This window comes from Salvia hispanica, chromosome 4 (genome assembly GCF_023119035.1).
Source record: "Salvia hispanica cultivar TCC Black 2014 chromosome 4, UniMelb_Shisp_WGS_1.0, whole genome shotgun sequence".
NCBI lineage: Eukaryota > Viridiplantae > Streptophyta > Magnoliopsida > Lamiales > Lamiaceae > Salvia > Salvia hispanica.
In genome coordinates, this window is record NC_062968.1 from 25232330 (window position 1) to 25252354 (window position 20025).

Consider the following 20025-nt stretch of genomic DNA (forward strand, 5'->3'; position numbering starts at 1 on the left):
TAACAAACTAGTTAAGCATAATGTAACACTCTTAGAGCATCCGCAACGGTGAGAAGGACGGTGCTCGTCCGTCTGTGCCAGTGGCACGGCGCTGCTCTTAGCTAAGAGCACGTCCGTGCCGCTGAGCAGCCCTACGTGGCACGCTCTGATTGGCCAACGGCATAGCCGTTGACAAATTCATTTATTTATTTATTTATTTTTAAAATTCAAAATTTATTTAAAAAAATGTTTTTAAATAAAAAAAAAAATTCCCACTTCCCAAAATATTATATCCGTTTTCTACCCACTTTTAATTTATTTTTCAATTTTTTTCCCAAAATTCACATTTTCATCTATAAATACCCCCACTTCAACACAAAAAAAATCACATTCTCATATATTCTATCATCATTCATCTACACTCTCTCATCTTTTTTCCTCATACTCTCTCATCTAAATTCCCACCACATTATACAATGTCCGGCTCCGGCGATCACCCCTCCGGCAATCGCGGTTGGAACCACGATTGGTTCGACTCCAAGGCCGGATATAGTCCGGAAACCCAATTTACAGCCCCTCCTCATACCCAAGGTTCGCAAGCTCCGGGTGGCTACCGTCCTTACCCGGTGCACGACCTAAACGCCCCCGGGTTCGGGTGGGCACCCGAACCCGGATCGGGAGGGAGCAGCAGCTCTACTCCTACTCCTACTTCTGTTCCTACTCATACTCCTCCTGTTCGTGGCACCCGCACCCCATACACTCCGGGTGAGATGATGGCGATGTTCAAAGCATACTTGGCAGTCTCCGAAGATCCGGACGTCGGCACGAACCAAACCGGGGATACGTATTGGTGGCGCATCACTCGCCTCTACAATGAAACCCGGCCGGCGGGAACCATCTATCGCAATGATAGTATGGTTCGCAATTGCATCTACAGATGCAACGATGCAATCGGAAAGTTCCAGGGGATTTACCTCCAGGAAGAGTGGTCGGCGGGGAGCGGCACGAACGAGCTCGACATCATCACTGCCGCCTTGGCGGCATACCAACGGGAGGAGTTCAAACCGTTCAAGTACCTCGGTTGTTGGCAGGAGGGGCGACTACATCCGAAGTATAGGGGCGGCATAGTAGCATCCTCCTCCAGCTCCTCCAGCAAACGGTCCAGGTCGGTAGCCCTATCCGACGGCGCCTCCGATGATGTGGCTACCCAACTTGCCGGAGCTAACTTGGGTAGCCCCGACGCTGGCCCGAGCAGTTCCCACCCGCAAGGAAGGAAGAAGGCGGCGGCCAACCGCCCCCGCTCCCTTTGTGCCTCCTCCACCCTCGAACAACACGTTGTGGGCCATCTTGAGTCAACTCTATATGAACGATACGTCTCGGATGACTCCGGATCAACTTGCAACACATGAGCAAATGATCCGGGGTCTCAAGAGGCAATTGGGGTTAGAGGACTAGTCTTCCACGTGTGTAAAATTTTTAATTTGTAGGATTTTAATTATGTATTTTTTATTTTCTAGGATTTAAATTATGTATTTTTATTTTTTAGTATTTTAATTATGTAATTTTTATTTTTTAATGTATTTTTATAATGTAGAAGTGTTTTTAATAATTGGAGTATTTAAATTGAATAATAGAATGGTGAGACCCTTGAGCTTGTACTTAGCTAAGAGCACGGATGTGGGTGTTGTGCTTTTAGCTAAGGACAAGGAGTAAAAGTGGGTCCGGACCCACCTCCGTGCTCTTATTCAGTAATGAACTAAATGTACAGAACATCCCGCAAAACATGTATAGCAATTGATTACCTTTATGTAGAAACGAATACTACAAGCACACACAATTAAATTAGGGATCAACAACTGAATATTTTGGCAATCGCACATTACATGCTGCTAATTTGACAATTGTTCTTGCGAAAAAAGAATGGAACAAAAATCCAAATTTGACATCAATCAATACACCAGAAACAATTGTTAGAATACGTAGTAATCATAGAAGAATACAAAATACATACAAAAAATTCAATAAACAAGAAACTGTTCAACTCTAACCCGCATAATGAACGAATTACTGAATCGCGATGTACATTCTTGGAAGGAAAATTCTAGTTCTGTAATGAAAAAAACGACATCAAATTTCCAAAACAAATGCACTTTTATGTACACACAAACTGAAATTCTTGCTCCCTCATCGCTTTTTGGTCTGAATATTTACCTGATTTCGGGCTTTAGAAAAACCGACGACTCCTGGTTGCACCTAAAAACAAAATAAGACCTTCGGATGATGAGAACAAGAAGGGGAAATCATGTTTGCACGGTCAATCAACGGTCAAATTTGTTCTTTGGATTAAAAAATACGGCGGTTAGAGTTTTGGATATGGGAGAAAGTGAGGGAGATGTAAAAGATGAAAGAGAGTGGAATGACGAAGAGATAGTGGTATGTGAATCGTCTCTCATAATTATCCTACGGAATTATAGGACCTGCAGTTTTAAAACAGATTCAATAAGCACCGTGTTTACAATTATGCGTGAAATGTAGCTCGGGTAATGTAAATCACATCCATCCAATCCATCTGTCTAATGGCTACAATTTGTTTTATGTTTAAGACTAAGAGGGTGTTGGGACCTTAATGCACCCCTATCAAAATATACTTATCTTTTTAAAACTTAAAATCGATTGACATCGAAATATTATGCCCACACTTGAAACTTTCACTATAACAACAAAAATCTAATGACATTTTTAATGCTATTAAAGATGCTAATTTGTGTCTAATTATACCATTAATGCTTCATAAAGTGTCCTTATTGTTGGTGTCCCAACTAAACTTAAGAGACATAAATAGAAGCGTCTTAAAAAAGTAAAAATTAAGACAATTTATTCTCAACTTAGAAACGCTTTCTTTTGCGTCTTAAATTATGATTATTTTTTAATAATTTTCAAACGCTAATAATTGCTTCTCAATTTTTTTGTCCTTAAGTGTTTAAAACAATTAGTCTAGTTCATACCATGCATAACAAAAAAAAAAAAAAAAAAAATTGGAATAAAAGTCATTGCATTAGTCAAAATATGCATACAAAACCATACAAGTTTGGTATGCATGATGTGAATTCATCAAAGCCTTAGCTTGCAACAGACATGTTTGGTTTAATCCTAATTAACTTAAATTGACCGAGTTCATACCGAATTATCAAATTCGTAGGTTTAGTATATCTGGTATAAATTGATTTAGTACATGCATGGCGAATTATCAAATTCATAGGTTTAGTATATCTGATTTAAATTGACTGAGTTCATATCAGAATTATCAGGGTATAAAGACCGAAGAATCGATTTATTTTAATTTATAAGCTATTTTCTTTATTAATATCTTGATGGGCTTTGCCTCATATTCCCTAAGTTTCAAGGTTAACGTAAATATTTGGAATAGAATTAAGATTACTAGTAGTATAATAGATTGAAACGCCTAAACTATAAATTTTGCGATTACACGAAAATAGATATAGTTAAGATAAGATGCGTGTACGCATTTTCCTCATAACGAAATACATAAATGCATACTCCTAGTTTGGAAAACTGAAACATTGCATATTAGCATTGATAGAGAAAGTTATCCATCCTCATGAAATGGGCTTGTCCAAGACAAGTAACGAATAAGCCTAATTGTTGATAGAGCCAAGGCCTTTTACTCATGAATAAATGATAACAATCCCATGTAACTATTTATTTACTTTTTTAACAACGTTGGCTAAAAGTAGCATGGGCAAATTAGTGTGGGACACTTTTTAAGATAATATTTTGGTGATATATTATGGTATATATATTCTGCAACGCCATTGATTGCAACATTCAACTGTTTCCCACATTCATCCATCCAAATCAGAAATCACAATATAAATTGGAGGGTTGTGCTTGTAAATGTGAACATATATACATGGTCATGGAGATAGAAATATCATCATCATCAGCAAGAGATGTGGAGGTTGGCGAAGGAGCGGCGGCATTCCTAGCGTGGGAGGACTTGACGGCCCTCCTCCCCAACTCCGGCAATGGCCCCACCAGAAGGTTGCTCAATGGCTTAACCGGTTTCGCCCTTCCCGGCAGAATCATGGCCGTTATGGGCCCTTCCGGCTCCGGCAAGTCCACCTTTCTTGATTCTCTTGCAGGTCTCTCTCTCCCTCACCACCATAGATTACTTTTTTTTTTGAAGTTATTAGTTCACATGCATTAATGCAGTCTTGGTAACTCGAACCTCGACCTTTGTTTTATTTAACCATGTATTAAGCTTTAGAGCAACTCCAAGAGAGAGGATAAATGGAGAGGTAAAGAGAAATAACTACCATTTTTACCTCTTCTTCATAAAATTTCATGCTCCAAGGGAATGGGTATTTGAGGAGGTTTTATACCTTCTTTTATTTTGAGAAGGTATCTTTACCTCTTCTTGATAGAAAAGGTATAAAGTTAGTTATTTTATTTGTTTTTGAATTTACCTTCTTTCCTTGGAGTCCATTACTTTTTAAGAAGGTATAATAACCTTTTTGAGGAGGTAAATGAGAAATATACTTTCTCAATATACTTTTCCCCCTTGGAGATGCTCTTATGTTAGTATATTCCAATTATTGTGTTTATACTAGCCCAATATAATATAAAAAATGCTCCATAACTTTTAGTTATGTGATTGTAACAATATGACATAAATTTTTCTTCGTGTCGAAATAAAGGTGAATTCAATTAGAAAGTCTTTAGAGATTATCATTTGAATTTCTAACAGTTGAATACTCCAATTTTTTTTAATCAGCTAATTAATGCTTACTATGCATGAGATTATCATAAAGTGCAAGACGACATAAAATACCCAATTTCCGGCAAAAAGATAAACTCAAGTAATCGGTGATAATAAATTCTTGAACAGCAATGCATGTGGTAAGAAGACACCTCATACGGATTTAAAGAAGCATTTAATTTGCTTTCTATTAACCATCTTTCTACCATAGTAAATGTCATCGATTTGATTTAGGGTATGTCTGAATTACATTAAGTTTAAAAGTAATGAAAAAGAATAAGTGAATAAAAGAATAGATAGGTAGCGCATTCATTAATATGTTTGGACTTTGTGACAGTTTTGCTTGACCATATTTACTAAGTAGAGACACAACACACTTGTCTTCTGCTGCAGCTATTACTAAAAAAAATCTCTACGTTTCACTTATGTTGTTTGTGGTAGTTGTGTGCACTAAATTTTGAATAAATATGTATCTAGCCTAATTTATTATGCATTTGATTTGCAGGCAGGCTTTCAGGAAACGTGGTAACTTCTGGGAACGTTCTTCTCAATGGAAAGATAAAAAAGTCGCTTCACTATGGCATTGTTGTATGTCATACTATAATTCATGAATTAATTTATTAATTTTGAATCTGTAGCTTGTTACTTTTATGAAAAATAATTGTTTGCAGTTATGCCTTCCTGAATTAATTATAAATTTCTGCATTTAATTATTAATGCACACCACCAGTAATTTCAATAATTAGATAAATATTAATTAATGAAGTTGATAGAAAATAGACAAATAGTTATAATGTCTGGTTGTGTTGCAGTAGATAATTAATGTGTTGATTTTCTTTTGAAAAATACTGCACATGCATACATGAGAGATACAATAAGAGGGAGCATTGAATTTGTCGTTGAGTACTATATTAACTAAATTTGGACAGAATTAATATTATTCCTCATACGGGAAATCTATAAATGAAGCGATTAAAAATTGGAGCATAGGCAGAAGTAGAACCAATGAATAATTCAAAGTATGGGTAGTTGAATTATCAGAAATCAGCTCAACTTCTTAAATGTCGTTTCGTCTCTTTCACTAGCTAGCTGCATGCCACTAATATTTCTAATTCATTTATTGATATCGAATTGATTGTATAGTTACGTTTCTACCTTTTTCATTTTCCTGAAACGTTCTATCTTTATTTTTTGTTATTTTTATCAAGAGAGTAATAAAATAATAAATAGAAGTGTTTTTTTAATGGAGGAAAAAGGTAAAACCTCTAATTTTAATTCCTTTCATACTTAGGGGTTGCTAAAAACAATCGACCATCCATGTTGGGAAAATAAAATGAAATTGCATGCCAATTTTATAATTGATATGTTATGATTCATAATATTAGTATGAATTACGAAAAATATTAATAAGATGGCGATTTATGCATGCAGGCTTACGTAAGCCAAGAAGATGTGGTTTTAGGGAGTCTTACAGTGAAAGAAAGCATCGCATATTCAGCTGCCCTGAGGCTTCCCAGCAAGCAAGAGACTGCGGAGCTAATCGAAAACACCATCGCCGAATTAGGATTGGAGGACTGCGCTGATCACCTCATCGGAAACTGGCATTTGAGAGGGATCAGCGGCGGCGAGAAGAAGCGCCTCAGCATCGCCCTCGAGATCATAACGCAGCCGCACCTTCTCTTCCTCGACGAGCCCACCACCGGCCTAGACAGCGCCTCCGCCTTCTTCGTTGCGCAGTCCCTCAGAAGCATTGCCCGTCGCCGCAGAACCATCATCACCACCATTCACCAGCCCAGCACTGAGGTTTTCTCTCTCTTTGATGATCTCTTGCTCCTCTCCTCCGGTCAAACCGTCTACTTTGGAGAGGCCGCTCCCGCACTTGAGGTACGAACGATAATTGAGAATAAATTCAAACTTTCATTTCTCTCTTCACTTATCTATTTTATTCTCTCTCTCCAGTTCTTTGCTGAAGCGGGATTTCCATGTCCGCACACGAGGAGCCCTTCCGATCATTACCTTCGTTGTATCAACGCAGACTTTGACGACGTAAAGATAATAGGAACCACAGCAGAGATCAGAGCCAAGCTTCTACACAAATACCAAAATTCCAAACTCGCTGAAAGAGTCCGAGCAAAGATCAAACACTTCTCTGTTACTGTGAGTATTTCAATCACAAATCTGACTTAAAGTCGTGTTTGGCTGAGCTATATATACATGCATGGTGCAGGAAGGATTAGTGTATGAGGAAAGTAGAGGGAGCCATGCAAGATGGAGGAAGCAACTTATGGTTTTGATAAAGCGGTCGTTCACAAACATGTCTCGAGATTTTGGGTATTACTGGCTTCGAATTCTCATCTATATTGTGGTGTCTCTTTGTGTGGGTTCAGTCTTCCACGATGTTGGATCTGGTTATCATGCTATTATGGCTAGAGGAGCATGTGGTGGCTTTGTATCTGGTTTTATGACATTCATGGCCATTGGAGGCTTCCCATCTTTCATTGAAGAAATTAAGGTTAGTTGTCTCCTTCAAGCCATGCATTCATGTCCGCAAATGAAAACAAACAAATATATCACTGTATAATTAAGTCCATGGGAAAGAAAACTGAAATCATTATATAAATCTGAGTAAATTTGGTTGGTTTCTCATTCACAAACCAAGTACACTTAATGAATGGAATTGTACTTAGCTCATAATCTTATACAGTGATTTCAGTTGAACCTTAGTAAGGTTTGGTTCGTCTCTCCTTCTCGTACCAAGTACATTTTTGTGAATGAACTCACACCTAATCCATGAAGAGTGATTTCAGATATTTGTTTGTCTTCATTTGACAACAGTTCACTTGCCCATTCATATAGGATTATAATGCTTGTATTCTTGTTTTTTGTTAGGTATTCAACAAAGAAAGGCTCAACGGACATTATGGTGTAGGAGTGTACATACTATCTAACTTCATCTCTTCGTTTCCTTTCTTGATTGTGATGTCATTCAGTTCAGTGTGTATTACATACTTGATGGTGAAGTATCACCCTGGCTTCTCCCACTTCATGTACGCTTTCATCGACCTTCTTCTCTCCATCTCCGTCGTTGAGAGCTGCATGATGGTGGTCGCCGCCCTCGTCCCCAATTTCCTGATGGGAGTCGTTGTCGGTGCAGGTTTCATTGTGAGTATGCATATATGTATATGCTCCCTCATACACATTACCAACCTAGTTTTAACACAAATGTTTTGTTTTAGGGCATCATGATGGCTACAGCTGGTTTTTTCCGACTGCTTCCTGATCTTCCTTTGATATTTTGGAAATATCCCATCTCTTACATCAACTACATGGCTTGGGGCCTACAAGTAAGAATCATCGTGCATAACCTTGAATGAATTCTAACAAATTCTATTAGTATTTGATTGAAATTTATGAAGTTCCATCTCAATATACAATCAATTATGAATAGGACAAGTAGCACATAGACTTATCTAGTGTTTTCAGCTCGTTCGATGTGTTATCCGAAGAGGTTGATTGTTTTCCTAATTGGATTGGATCAACCCTCTATCGAACTTGATCAAATTTGAAACCCAAATATAACTTTGAGTTTCGGTCCATATGTACTAGTATTGGATAATTTAAAAACTTTTTTAGCCTAGTAGGCGACCCTCTTTAATACTGCCATAATAGAAGTCTATGGAATTGATAATAGGAGGACTAACATATCATATAGTGAATTCAATTATTCTTTGTACACTGACATGCGATATTTGTTACTACTATATTTTATTTGTTCATTTACCATCTGTATTCACATTGCCAACAGGGGGCCTATAAAAACGACATGATCGGGATGGAGTTCGAGGGTCCAGTTGAGGGGCAACCGAAGCTAAAGGGGGAATATGTTCTAAGCTCATTGCTAGGGATATCTCTACGTCACTCAAAATGGTGGGATTTGGGTGCCGTTGCAGTCATTTTGGTAGCCTATAGATTGTTGTTCTTTATAATACTCAAGTTGAAGGAGAGAGCGATGCCTGTGTTTCATACTTACTATACAAAGAGGACTCTTCACCATCTCAGGCGCCGGCCTTCCTTCCGGAGACCGCTACCTTTCCCTTCTCCTTCCAATTAGAGGCATTCATTGTCTTCTCAAGAGGGTCTCAATTCCCCACTTCACTCAACCTAGCTCCCACTTTCTTATTAACATTATTTAGTTTTTAATGCATGAAGCACTTCCCCTATCTTTTATATATTACATGATATATAATATGCAATTATAATTTTCTTAGTTGTCAAACGCAAATTTATTTGTTTTTAGTGAGTAATATCGCATTTCCAACTATAAAGATTTGGTATAATTTTCTACAAGATTTAATTAAAATTGCAATTATTTCTAATAATAACAGTGAAAACTTTTCCAATTTGGCATATAAAAGCACCTAACCTCATCAATAAGGCTAACACAAACAACCACAACTCTACAAGACAGAATATGTGGGGTTAATCAGCATAATTTCAAACATGAAATTGCTTTAATAGTACTTTTTAATTTAGTTACTAAGTCTTCCATTAGTCCGTACATAATTAATCAATCTACATTATCTACGAGCTCAGAAACTCAGAGTAAAAGAACAAAATGAAGTGTTGGTTGTCTCCTTCATTTAGATACATACATAAATGCACCTATATGTATGTGCGTGCGTACATGTCCCCAGCCGAGCAAAGCCCGGTATATGAAGTAAAGCATCTGAGCTGCAAATAACAAGTAGCAAGAGAGTCATCACCACATGTATACTACTACTTCCGTCCCCCAAAATTTGCTACACTTTGACCCGACACGGATTTTAAGAAATGTAATGGAAAGTGAGTTGAAAAAGTTGGTGGGATGTGGGTCATACTTTTAAAGTATTAGTTGTATAATAAAATGTGAGTAGGAATGAGTTAGTGGAATATGGGGTCCACTACCAAAAATGAAAGTGAAGTGTATCAAATTTTCAGGGATGAACCGAAATAGTAATATGTATCAAATTTTCAGGGACATAGGTAGTAATAAGACAATGATAGGCAACATTACCATTAAATAAAAGTAAACGATTGTCGGCACCTACATACACGAAATTATTTGAAGGTCGTACACAACCTAACATTATTGTAATTTTTCAACAAATTCAATGTCGGTCAAAACTAAATCTAACATGACACCACTTCATCAAAACCACGTCGTTATACTTATGCAATTTATTTAAATAAGAGTTTTTGGTGCCTTAGCATAAGAACTTTTGGTTATTCTGATTTTGCACAAACTTTGAATGCATACTTGAGCTTGAATATTGTTGTAACTTTTCCAAATTAACTACCAATAATAATAATGAACAAGTCAATTTTTTTCTAAAATACTTTATCCATAAAAAAAATAATATAGAGGAGTAGTAGTTAACATAATTGCATGTCAAAAAATATACTCCGTGGTAATAATTAGCTATATTAGCTCAATGGGAATAATCATACACATTCCCACCCCAATAGGAATGGAGATCCCATTGGGTGATTCCAGATAACAAAAATGTGAACATAGGAGTGACCATTCCATTTGTTATCACATTCCCACCTCAACTAATTAGAGGGTCAATTGTTAAATGATTTATCCACATTACAATTGTTTTCATAGGAATAAAAGGTATATCTACAAACAGGTTTGGACTCAAACCATGGTTTCACTTCATGCAGTTAGACAAAGACTCAATACGCCTCCATCTATTGACAAAGTAAAGTAAAATATATGACCAAGTAGTTTCATAAATGAAACACAACCAACCTGAAGCTTGAGCTATGGTTTTAGACATAGTAGGCCAGCCATCCTAAAATCCCATTTTCAAAGCTTGAGCTTCACGGTAGAGCTTCACTTTTTCTTCTCGTAAGATTTTTCATATTTAATGTTTTTTTATTCATCTTTAAGTTTTAGATTTGTTTTTTTTATGTGTGAATCTATGTGTATTCCTGATTTTCAATTTTTTTCAATATTGTCATGATTTTCATAAATGTTAGAGATGGGGAATGGGTGTGGCCGTGTGGAGGTGGAGGAGTGGCGGCAGTGGATGCCATTTAGGGTTACGTATGTGTGCAATGAGTTTTCTTATATTTTGCTTTTATTGTCTATATGTGGTAACCATTAATAGGCTCATTTGACATGCTCTTTTTTTTAAAAGTTTTTTCTTCTATTTTTTTGTTTACTTATTTTTGTGTCTCGCATTTTCTTGTTACTTACTCCCTCCGTCCCGCTTTAGGAGTCCCAGTTGAGTCGGACACATATTTTAAGAAAAAAGTGTTTGAGTGTGTAATAAATAAATATTGTAGTAGATATTGAGACCCACTTTTAATTGAGTGTCCAATAAATAAATGTTATAGTGGATGTTGGGACCCACTTTTAACATTTTTTTATTAGTTTTAGTGGATGTTGGGACCCAGTTTGAACACTTTTTTATTAGTTTTAGTGAATGTTGGGATCCACTTTTAACACTTTGTAGGCATTTTTTATTAATTTATCTCAACCGGGATTCCTAAAGCGAGACGCCTAAAATTGATCAACCGGAACTCCTAAAGCAGGACGGAGGGAGTGTTTAATTTAGGGAAATGAATGGCTTGTGTAATTGTGAATCTCTCGCTCAAACAAAGTCTATTCGGCCAAAATCTATTCTAGAGCCACAGTACACTAGAATAAATTCAACTCTTGCTATAGTGGGCCTTCAGCTTTGAACAGAACAATAAGACTTCAAGAACATGTTAATATCGAAAAGTTTCATACACATGGCATTTGGTTCCCGAAAGGCAAGATAAATGGCGTTGCTTATGAAGATCGCAAAATGTGTGTTGACTATGAAATCCTTCTACAACACAGAGAGCTGGAGGTGATGACGTACAAAGATATTATTTTAGAGTACTGGCTGAGTTTACATAAGCCGGGAAGTTTGTAGCGGCAAAAGATTTTATTGAGCGCGAATGGTAAAGACACGAGTATATGGAGCACATGATGGCACATTATTACCTCTATCATGAGATTTTGCTCCGACACGCGTTACCTCATGGTAAATATTAGTAATTGTTCTAAAAAATTTTAATTCAGATTTCAACATTCCAACGAGATCAAAGGATTTGGAGATTATACACGTTCTACATTGACTAATTTGAATATGTTAGAGAACAATGTTCATATGAGCTACAATTTCAAATATGGAAGATATTTGCAACCCGAGATAAATGTTGTGTATAACCAAAATCTCGGGTTCAATATTTTACGGGAAATAAGGCCCCGATTCTTAAAACATATCGATTTTGAAGTGGCGTTAACTAGTCATACTCGTATACGGTATACGGTACGATACGGTACCAAAAGTTTTTTATACGGTAACGGTATGAATTTTTTTATACCACGGTATACCGAAAATATTAACGGTATATATCAGTTTAACGAATATTACCGATATATACAAATATTACCGGTATATATTACCAAAAAATTTAACGAACATAACGAATTTACCGGTGTACATTACCAAATATAACGAAAATTATTGAAAATATTACTGGTAAAACGAATATTACCTGTATACCGATAGTCTAAAATATGTATCGAAATCAATATATATCGAATTAACAATATGTAACGTATATAGCGATTAAAATTTAATATTTTGGATAAAAACGATAAATATATCCATTAATAATTTACTACATCCGTCCCCCAAAATTTGTCTCACTTTGACCCAGCACGAGTTTTAAGAAATGTAATGGAAAGTGAGTTGAAAAAGTTAGTTGATTGTGGGTTATACTTTTATATATTAGTATTATAATAAAATGTGAGTAGGAATGAGTTAGTGGAATATGAGGTCTACTAACAAAAATGGTAAAAGGTGAAATGGGACAAATTTTGGGGGACGGACGAAAATAGAAAAATGAGACAAATTTTCAGGGACGGAGGTAGTATAAATCATTTACATATTTTTCGGTATAAAGTTTATGAACTGTATGGTATAATGGTATAGTGTACCAAAGTTCGGTACAATACAACAAAAAATAGATATTATTTAATTCATCATTTATATTGAAAACAAATAGGGCCTTGTAAGTGCTTATTTCGTGAAAATGGGTCGGGCCATCTAGTTTTGAAAGCCCGAGAAATTTTAGATAATAATAGGCTGGGTCGAAATAAAGATTAACTCAGTGTATTTTTGTGGGACAAGACGGTGAGAGTCTGGGTTCAACAATAATTTATATCGATGCATAGTGGTTTTTCTCTATAAATAGCTAGAGGATCAATTTTCTATTGCTTACACTCAATAGTAGAGTAGAATTATTACCATGTGCTTTTGTTTTGAAATTGGTTTGAATTAGTAGAGTAGAATTATTACTCCCTCTGTCCCAAGAAAGATGACTCCTTCCTCAGCACTGGTTTTTATACAATTTTATTTTGTGTGTTAAATGGAGAGAGTAAATAAAATAAAGGAATAAAGTAGAGATAAAAGTGTTTCCATTTTTAGTAATGATTCATCTTGATTGGGACAAACCAAAAAATAAAAGTGAGTCATCTTTAATGGGACGAAAGGAGTACCATATTATTTTATTTACACCCCATCAAATATATGGAGGAATTGGTAGATATTGACAATGTGTGGATCATAATTATTTTTCTCAGTGTAGTTGAATTGTATATCGTTTTGGTTTTTTCCAAGCTAGTTAAGTTATTTTCTTTAGTAAATTTTTTTTTCTCTTACTTTATTCTCTTCACTTTAACTTTTATACATCAATTTTTTTATTTCTGTGTTAGTAAAAATGTTTCAACAATCTTGAGACGAAAAAGTAGTAAATAGGAATAAAGAAGGGAAAGAATAGGTTGCAACTTTTTAGTACCATGCAGTTGCACACCCATAATTAGTGCATTGGAAGTGGAAAAGTAGTAGAGTATCTAATTTAATTAGACTATCTTCCAATTAAGCTAAAGTAGTTTTGACTCATACATCTCTAAATCATGCTAACTTGTTCCAAGATGAAGACACCTCTATGTTTTAATTGGTCAATTCTAATCAACTGTAATTATTTTACTAATTATTTTATTTTTTAATGAAATTGATGCAAATCACTCCAACGTTGATTGAATATTTAATAAGGCCCGGAGACTTGAGCAGTTTTCTGTATGGGATCCAGTGTCATATGTAGTAGTAATTTTTGTGTGCTACAAAGTTTAACTATTACTCCATAAAATATTGTTACAATATTGTGAGTCATACTTTACCTTTACAAAGTTTATTGACTGAGTGCGCCCTAAGTATATGTCACATGGCTTAATAATCATGGAATGTTACACACACTCCACTCTACTCCAATCCAATCCAATCCAATCCAATCCAATATATAGTATCACAGCAAAATCTGAAAATTGCAAGCCTGCACAATTTGATGAAATATGAAATCAAGAATTGTAGTGCTGCTGATACTATGCCTAACTTTGTATCAAATCTCCATTTCATGCATAAATAAACAGCTAATTTCCCCAGCTTCCGGTGTGCTGAAATCCGAGTCATTAAACATAATTCCAGCTCCTACTAATCTGAGCCACCTGCTCTTCGGGATACTGGGGTCCGAAAAGGCGTGGCGCCACCGCAAGGCCTACACAGAATCATGGTGGCGGCCGGGTGCCACCCGAGGTGCTCTGTTCCTGGACAAACTCCCATCGGAGGCGTGGTCCCCCACTCTCCCACCTTACAGAGTCTCGGATGACCTCAGAGGTCTACTAATTAACAAGCACGATCTCCGGGCGAGCAGGATGGTGCACGGTATCCTCGAGGTCATGAGGGAATTTGCAGCTGGGGACCATCAGCAAGTGAGGTGGGTGGTGATGGGAGACGACGACACCATTTTCTTCGTGGATAATATAGTGGAGGTGTTGGCGCGGCTGGATCACACCAGATATTTCTACCTTGGGGGGCAGTCAGAGTTTCTAATGTCGGGTTATTGGTTCTCCTTCGAGGAGGCATTTGGTGGAGCCGGGATCATCATGAGTTATCCTGTTGCCAAAGCATTGGCTGAGGATATGGATGGTTGTCTGAAGAGATATGCATACTTGTTTTCTTCTGATAATACAACTAAAAACTGTATTGCGGACATCGGGACCAATCTGTCTCCTCAGATGGGGAGCCATCAGATTGATTTACTTGGCGATATATCTGGTTTTCTATCATCTCACCCTCTTTCCCCCTTACTTTCCCTCCACCACATGGACAAGGTGGAGCCAATATTTCCGTCCAGGGACCGTTTTGAATCGACTCGGCATCTGATGAGGGCTGCAGCAGCCGACCAGTCGAGAATGTTGCAGCAAACAATATGCCACCACAGGCAAACCAACTGGACCATCTCAATTGCATGGGGATATTCAGCACAGATATACGAAACAATCTTCCCGCGCAGCCACCTGCAGATGCCCCTCGAAACATTCAAACCATGGTCAAAGCGTCGAGACATAAGCCTCCCTTTTTACAAGTTCAATACGAGGGCCCCCTCGATATTGTGAAGCCCCACACAGTTTCTTTCTCGAGGTGGTGGATAAATCAGTCGAGCGCGGTGAAGTTATCACTACATATGCTCGGGCTTGGCCTCTTCCTCTGCCTCCGTGTGCCTCTCATTCTGCAGATGCTATCAACATCATTCAAGTCTATTCACCCCCCGCTAAGCGCTATCAGGTACTAGTATCTATTTGCACCAACATTATTGCTAATAAATAATTATGTTACTTTTTTTTTGTTCTCAGATGGATAGATGTGAGTGTTGTGACATCATTGGAATGGACAATCATATGGCGGAAGTCAGGCTCAGGGAATGCATGTTGGATGAAATAATTGCTTAATTTGATCAAATTTTATGGGATATATATGTAGGATGTTGTAGTGGCTCTCTGTGAGATATAGTATATGAAATTGTTTAGATATCAAAATCAAATAGTATTAATCTCATCTGTTAAGAGTACTGTGCCCGGCATGAAAACACAATAGAGTTAGAAATTTTGGATAAGAAAAATATACAACACAATGAGGACAAATTTAAGGGCCACTAGAGCCCGTATTGTAATTACTAGTTTTTATTTATTTTCAATGTATTAGTAACAAATTAAGGACCTATTTTAAGAAGCGTTAAGCTTGTTTATATATACCATCTCCAACGTAACCAGATCACGTTTGCAGTCGTCCACTATAATACCAAATGCGAGAACGCAAGAGTACAAGGGTTGGTATTAAAAGATTACTTGTTTATCTGTAATGTTGATTAGCTCAAGTTCAAGGGGAGTTTTAGAGCATCCGCAATGGTCGGCTAGCGACCCGGCTAGCCGATTCGTCGCGCTGGCCGATCGGCTAGCCGAACCATTGCAAATCGGCGAGAGCGAAATCGGCGAGCCGATCGGCGTGGGCTGGCCGATCGCTCCGCGCTGGCCGATGCGCATTGGCCGCCATTGTGGCGGCCCGATCGCCGCCGAATTTTGTTTTTTTTTTAATTCTTTTTTTAAAAAAAATTTTAATTCTTTTTTAAAAAAAAAAAATTAATTCTTTTTTTTTTAATTTTTGAAAAACTATATAAACGCGATTTTCTCTATCTTTAAATTTCGTACAAGAGCAACATCCAGCGATGGACAACAACAACTAGCCCAATACAAAATTAAAACCTAAAACAGAAACATGTCATACCGTTGGGCCGGGGGCAAACTAACACAAATTCAAGGCATACTAACATTTTTTATGTATTTTTTTAATAAATTAGTGAGGAGTAGAGTGGGGCGGTGGCTCGTGTGTGGAAGCCCGGATTTTTTTTTATCTATGTAACTTTTTTAAATGCAATTAATGAATTTTCCCGTATATGTGTCGTAAATTTAATTCCGTAATTTAATCGTAATTTTAATTCCGTAAATGTAGTATATTTTGAATTATTTTTATTGCAGCTGGCCTATGGCTGGCCTAAATCTGATGTGGCAGGTGGATTTTTTATTGTTGCTGACGTGGCAGGAGAGAGAATGGCTGGCCTATGGCTGGCCTAAGCACCATTGCGGATGCTCTTATATCATATCAAATGTTATATGCATCAATGCATCAATTCATTAAATCATACTTATTGTTGATTTCAAGAATCGCAGTGCATAAACATTTCCCCATTGCTGAAAACCGAATTACAAATTCCGAGTCCGGCACTAATCTTTAGCCATAAAGTCCGTCACAACTCCCTTTCGAGTAAGCTCACGTTGTCAATCCATGTATGCTTCTCATCAAGCTGAAATTGAATCATAGTATAATATACTCCACATTACTCATAAGAAATTGAGAATCAAAAGAAATTTTACTTACCAAGTAGATACTCCATTGAGTTGAACAAAGCTCTCAACAAACGGAAACATATAACTAGGGCAACAGATGCCAAGAGACTTCAACTTTCTAGTGGTACGATTAAACACAACAATCTCCTTTTGCATGTTGCTTGAGAAATACACTAAATTACCATCCTGCAAAAGTTGAAACAGCTCCAGAATACCGTAAGTATGGAAAATAGATTCTCTTATCCACGATCCAAAATTCATAGTCACGAATACTAGGAACTGAATGAGCGTCTTCATCCCCCTTTATAGTCTAATAAAGCTTCCAAGCCAGATTCAGGTGTGGGTAGAGTGGAAAAAGTTTCAGTAGTAAAGTCGAACGCAAGGATAACATTGGACCAAGGAGCCACTTTTGGATATGCTAAACAATAACAAACCCCATTTATGCAAGTAGACCGATAAACTCAAACTCAAACTCATCAGTGGAAGGTAATGGTATTCGCTTCCAGGAATTAGTTTTGAGTGAGTACAAGTGAATCTGATAACTTCTGTTAAGACTCATACCTTGATCACCAGGTCTTACACCATTTCAAATCTTTCAATAAAACATTAAAGGTGAGGTTCCAAAGAGGTTTTAGGGAGGATCTTATACTCATTTGTTGTCGGGTTCCAAAGAGCGGCCTGACCCAACTTGCCATCACTAAGATGAAGTAGACCATTACCGGTACACCAAGTGAAATGATAATCTTTTGTTAGAATAGAGGGAAAATATAAGTAATATTTGGGTGAGATGGTTGTAAGAAAAACGTGAGGAAATTTGGAAAGCTTTAAGCTTTTCATTTTCCAAGTCTCTTGGCCTTTCATATGATGTAACCTCCAATATGGTTATGAGGTGCCTTAATGCCGAGACCTCTCATGTGGCCACTCCTATCCTATAAATAGGTGTGGATTTGAGAGATGAGAACACACGAACAATCATTCTCTCTTCTCTCTAAGCTCTCAAACATTCTAGTTCGCATCTTAGGAGCACTACATTGCTCGGTTCTCGCCTCCAATTCAAGTTCGCCGGAGCCTACGAGTTTGAGGTGCTTCAACTCGGTAGGAGGAAAGTCGTTTCATCTTTGGGGACGTTGCGCCAATCCGTGAGCACTAGCCGGGGCGTATCTCGTCTTGCGGAGAGAGGGTTACCTCGACTCGACTTGAAGAAGACAATAGTTTGCATCTTGTTCTCTTATTGTTTTTCTTTTGTTTTATTTACCTTCTAGTTTTTGGTTCTTTTGTAATAGCAAGAGTTGCCCGTGTAAAGGCTACACTATTTTCAACAATGGTGCCATCGTCTTTAGAGGAAAATGCAACAAAAAAATGAACGTCTATCTTCAAACATGACAATAAGATTAGGCTTAGGCTCAGGGCAGATGTTTTCTTTCCAAAACAATGATGTAGTAATACATTTTGTCTCAGTTACGAAGATATTAGGTAGACCATCGTCTCCTATCCCAAACTCATATAGATAATCAAAATACAAATCAAATTATTTAGAGATGATAATACAAGTACAATCTAATTAATAGTATTATCCAGAAATACCAGCTGGTAGCTTTTTCAAAAGATTTATGTCTTTGCGTTAGAAAAAAGATAGGAGATGCTGTCTGGCACTTGGAAACAAAAGCGGCTCTCTACACATAATTGATCAGAGTATCTATTTAAACAAATACAAACATGCAAGTTGGAGAAAGAAATAAAATAGTAAAACCTGCGGAAGATTAGAGATTCGGGCCATAAATGGGTTGAAGGAACACGAACACGAACACGGCCACTTTCAGATCGAACACGGCTCAAAGAGAGAGGAAGGCCCATATTAATATAAATATAGTACCCATTTCTATTTATTTCATAATTCTACATATACATAATTGGAGAAAGTCACGTACATAATTAGGTAGGTTTTACTTTTCAAAATTAAGAATTATTTATTTTAAACTAATATTACAAAATGCTAATATCAAACTAAATATGCTATCAAATACTATAACAAATAATCGTTAAATATTAATAATTAAAACGATACTACATAATAACGGAATTCTATAATTGAAAAACATAAGCTAAATGCATAAAATAAAATTATAATAACTAATAGAGTGAACTACATAAATTGTACCTGATCTTTCACTTTCGCACGCAAATGATACCTGATCTTTATTTTATATCGTTTTTGGTACCCGGTGACAAAAATAACCCTAGGTACCAAACTTGTGATTATTTTGTTATGAAAGATATTTTTGAAAATTTCCATTAAATAGTATACCAAACATGTGATTATTTTTTTCTTCATTTCTTATTTCTTTTTTTCATCTTTAGTTTCTCCTTTTCTTCATTTTCTTCTTTCTTTTTAGTATTTTATCTTCCTTTCTTCTTTCTTTTTCTTATTAGTTTATGTTTCCTCTTTTTTTCTTTTTTCTTCTTTTTCTTCTTTCTTTTTAGTGTATTATTATTATTATTATTATTATTATTATTATATAATATTGTGTGATTCATAATTTAAATAATTATATTATTATTATTTATTTATTACAACTAGTTTTTAGTATTATAACAATAATATTATTATAATAATTAAATATAATTATAAATATAACTATAATTAAATATATTTGACTGATATTAAAAAACAAATTAATTATTAATTTATAATATCAAAATAATAATTTAAATATTGATTAATAATAATAGTATAAAGAGTGAGAAGAATGAGTGAATAAATTATAATATCACTTTTGGTACTTAGTTTTGTATGCCCAAAATAACCTTAATGATACAAATGGAAATATGTATTTGTTTAGAGGGCATTTTGGGGTCAAAATTGCATCAGGTACCAAAAATGTGATTTATAGGTACCAAAAACGATATAAAATAAAGATCAGGTACCATTTATGTGCGAAAG

General features: G+C 36.3%; 2 protein-coding genes across 2 annotated transcripts; both read left to right on the forward strand.

Moving 5' to 3' along the window:
• Positions 1–3779: 3779 nt before the first annotated feature.
• Positions 3780–8979, forward strand: LOC125219192 (ABC transporter G family member 15-like). The gene is made up of 8 exons (XM_048121100.1): positions 3780–4142; positions 5265–5347; positions 6191–6643; positions 6719–6916; positions 6987–7271; positions 7649–7921; positions 7996–8103; positions 8565–8979. The coding sequence occupies exons 1-8, from the start codon at positions 3788–3790 to the stop codon at positions 8868–8870; spliced, it is 2061 nt and encodes a 686-aa protein (XP_047977057.1). The 5' UTR covers positions 3780–3787; the 3' UTR covers positions 8871–8979.
• Positions 8980–14195: 5216 nt separating this feature from the next.
• On the forward strand, positions 14196–15890 carry LOC125220766. The gene is made up of 2 exons (XM_048122908.1): positions 14196–15468; positions 15537–15890. The coding sequence occupies exon 1, from the start codon at positions 14196–14198 to the stop codon at positions 15297–15299; it is 1104 nt and encodes a 367-aa protein (XP_047978865.1). The 3' UTR covers positions 15300–15468; positions 15537–15890.
• The last annotated feature ends 4135 nt before the right edge of the window (positions 15891–20025 follow it).

Bases quoted from the DNA above. Each gene is read 5' to 3' on its own strand.
- LOC125219192 (XM_048121100.1), top strand. From the start codon at position 3,788: ATGGTATATATATTCTGCAACGCCATTGATTGCAACATTCAACTGTTT. The intron at 5,348-6,190 runs GTATGTCATACT...TTATGCATGCAG, and splicing joins CGCTTCACTATGGCATTGTT to GCTTACGTAAGCCAAGAAGA. The intron at 7,922-7,995 runs GTGAGTATGCAT...GTTTTGTTTTAG, and splicing joins TTGTCGGTGCAGGTTTCATT to GGCATCATGATGGCTACAGC.
- LOC125220766 (XM_048122908.1), top strand. From the start codon at position 14,196: ATGAAATCAAGAATTGTAGTGCTGCTGATACTATGCCTAACTTTGTAT.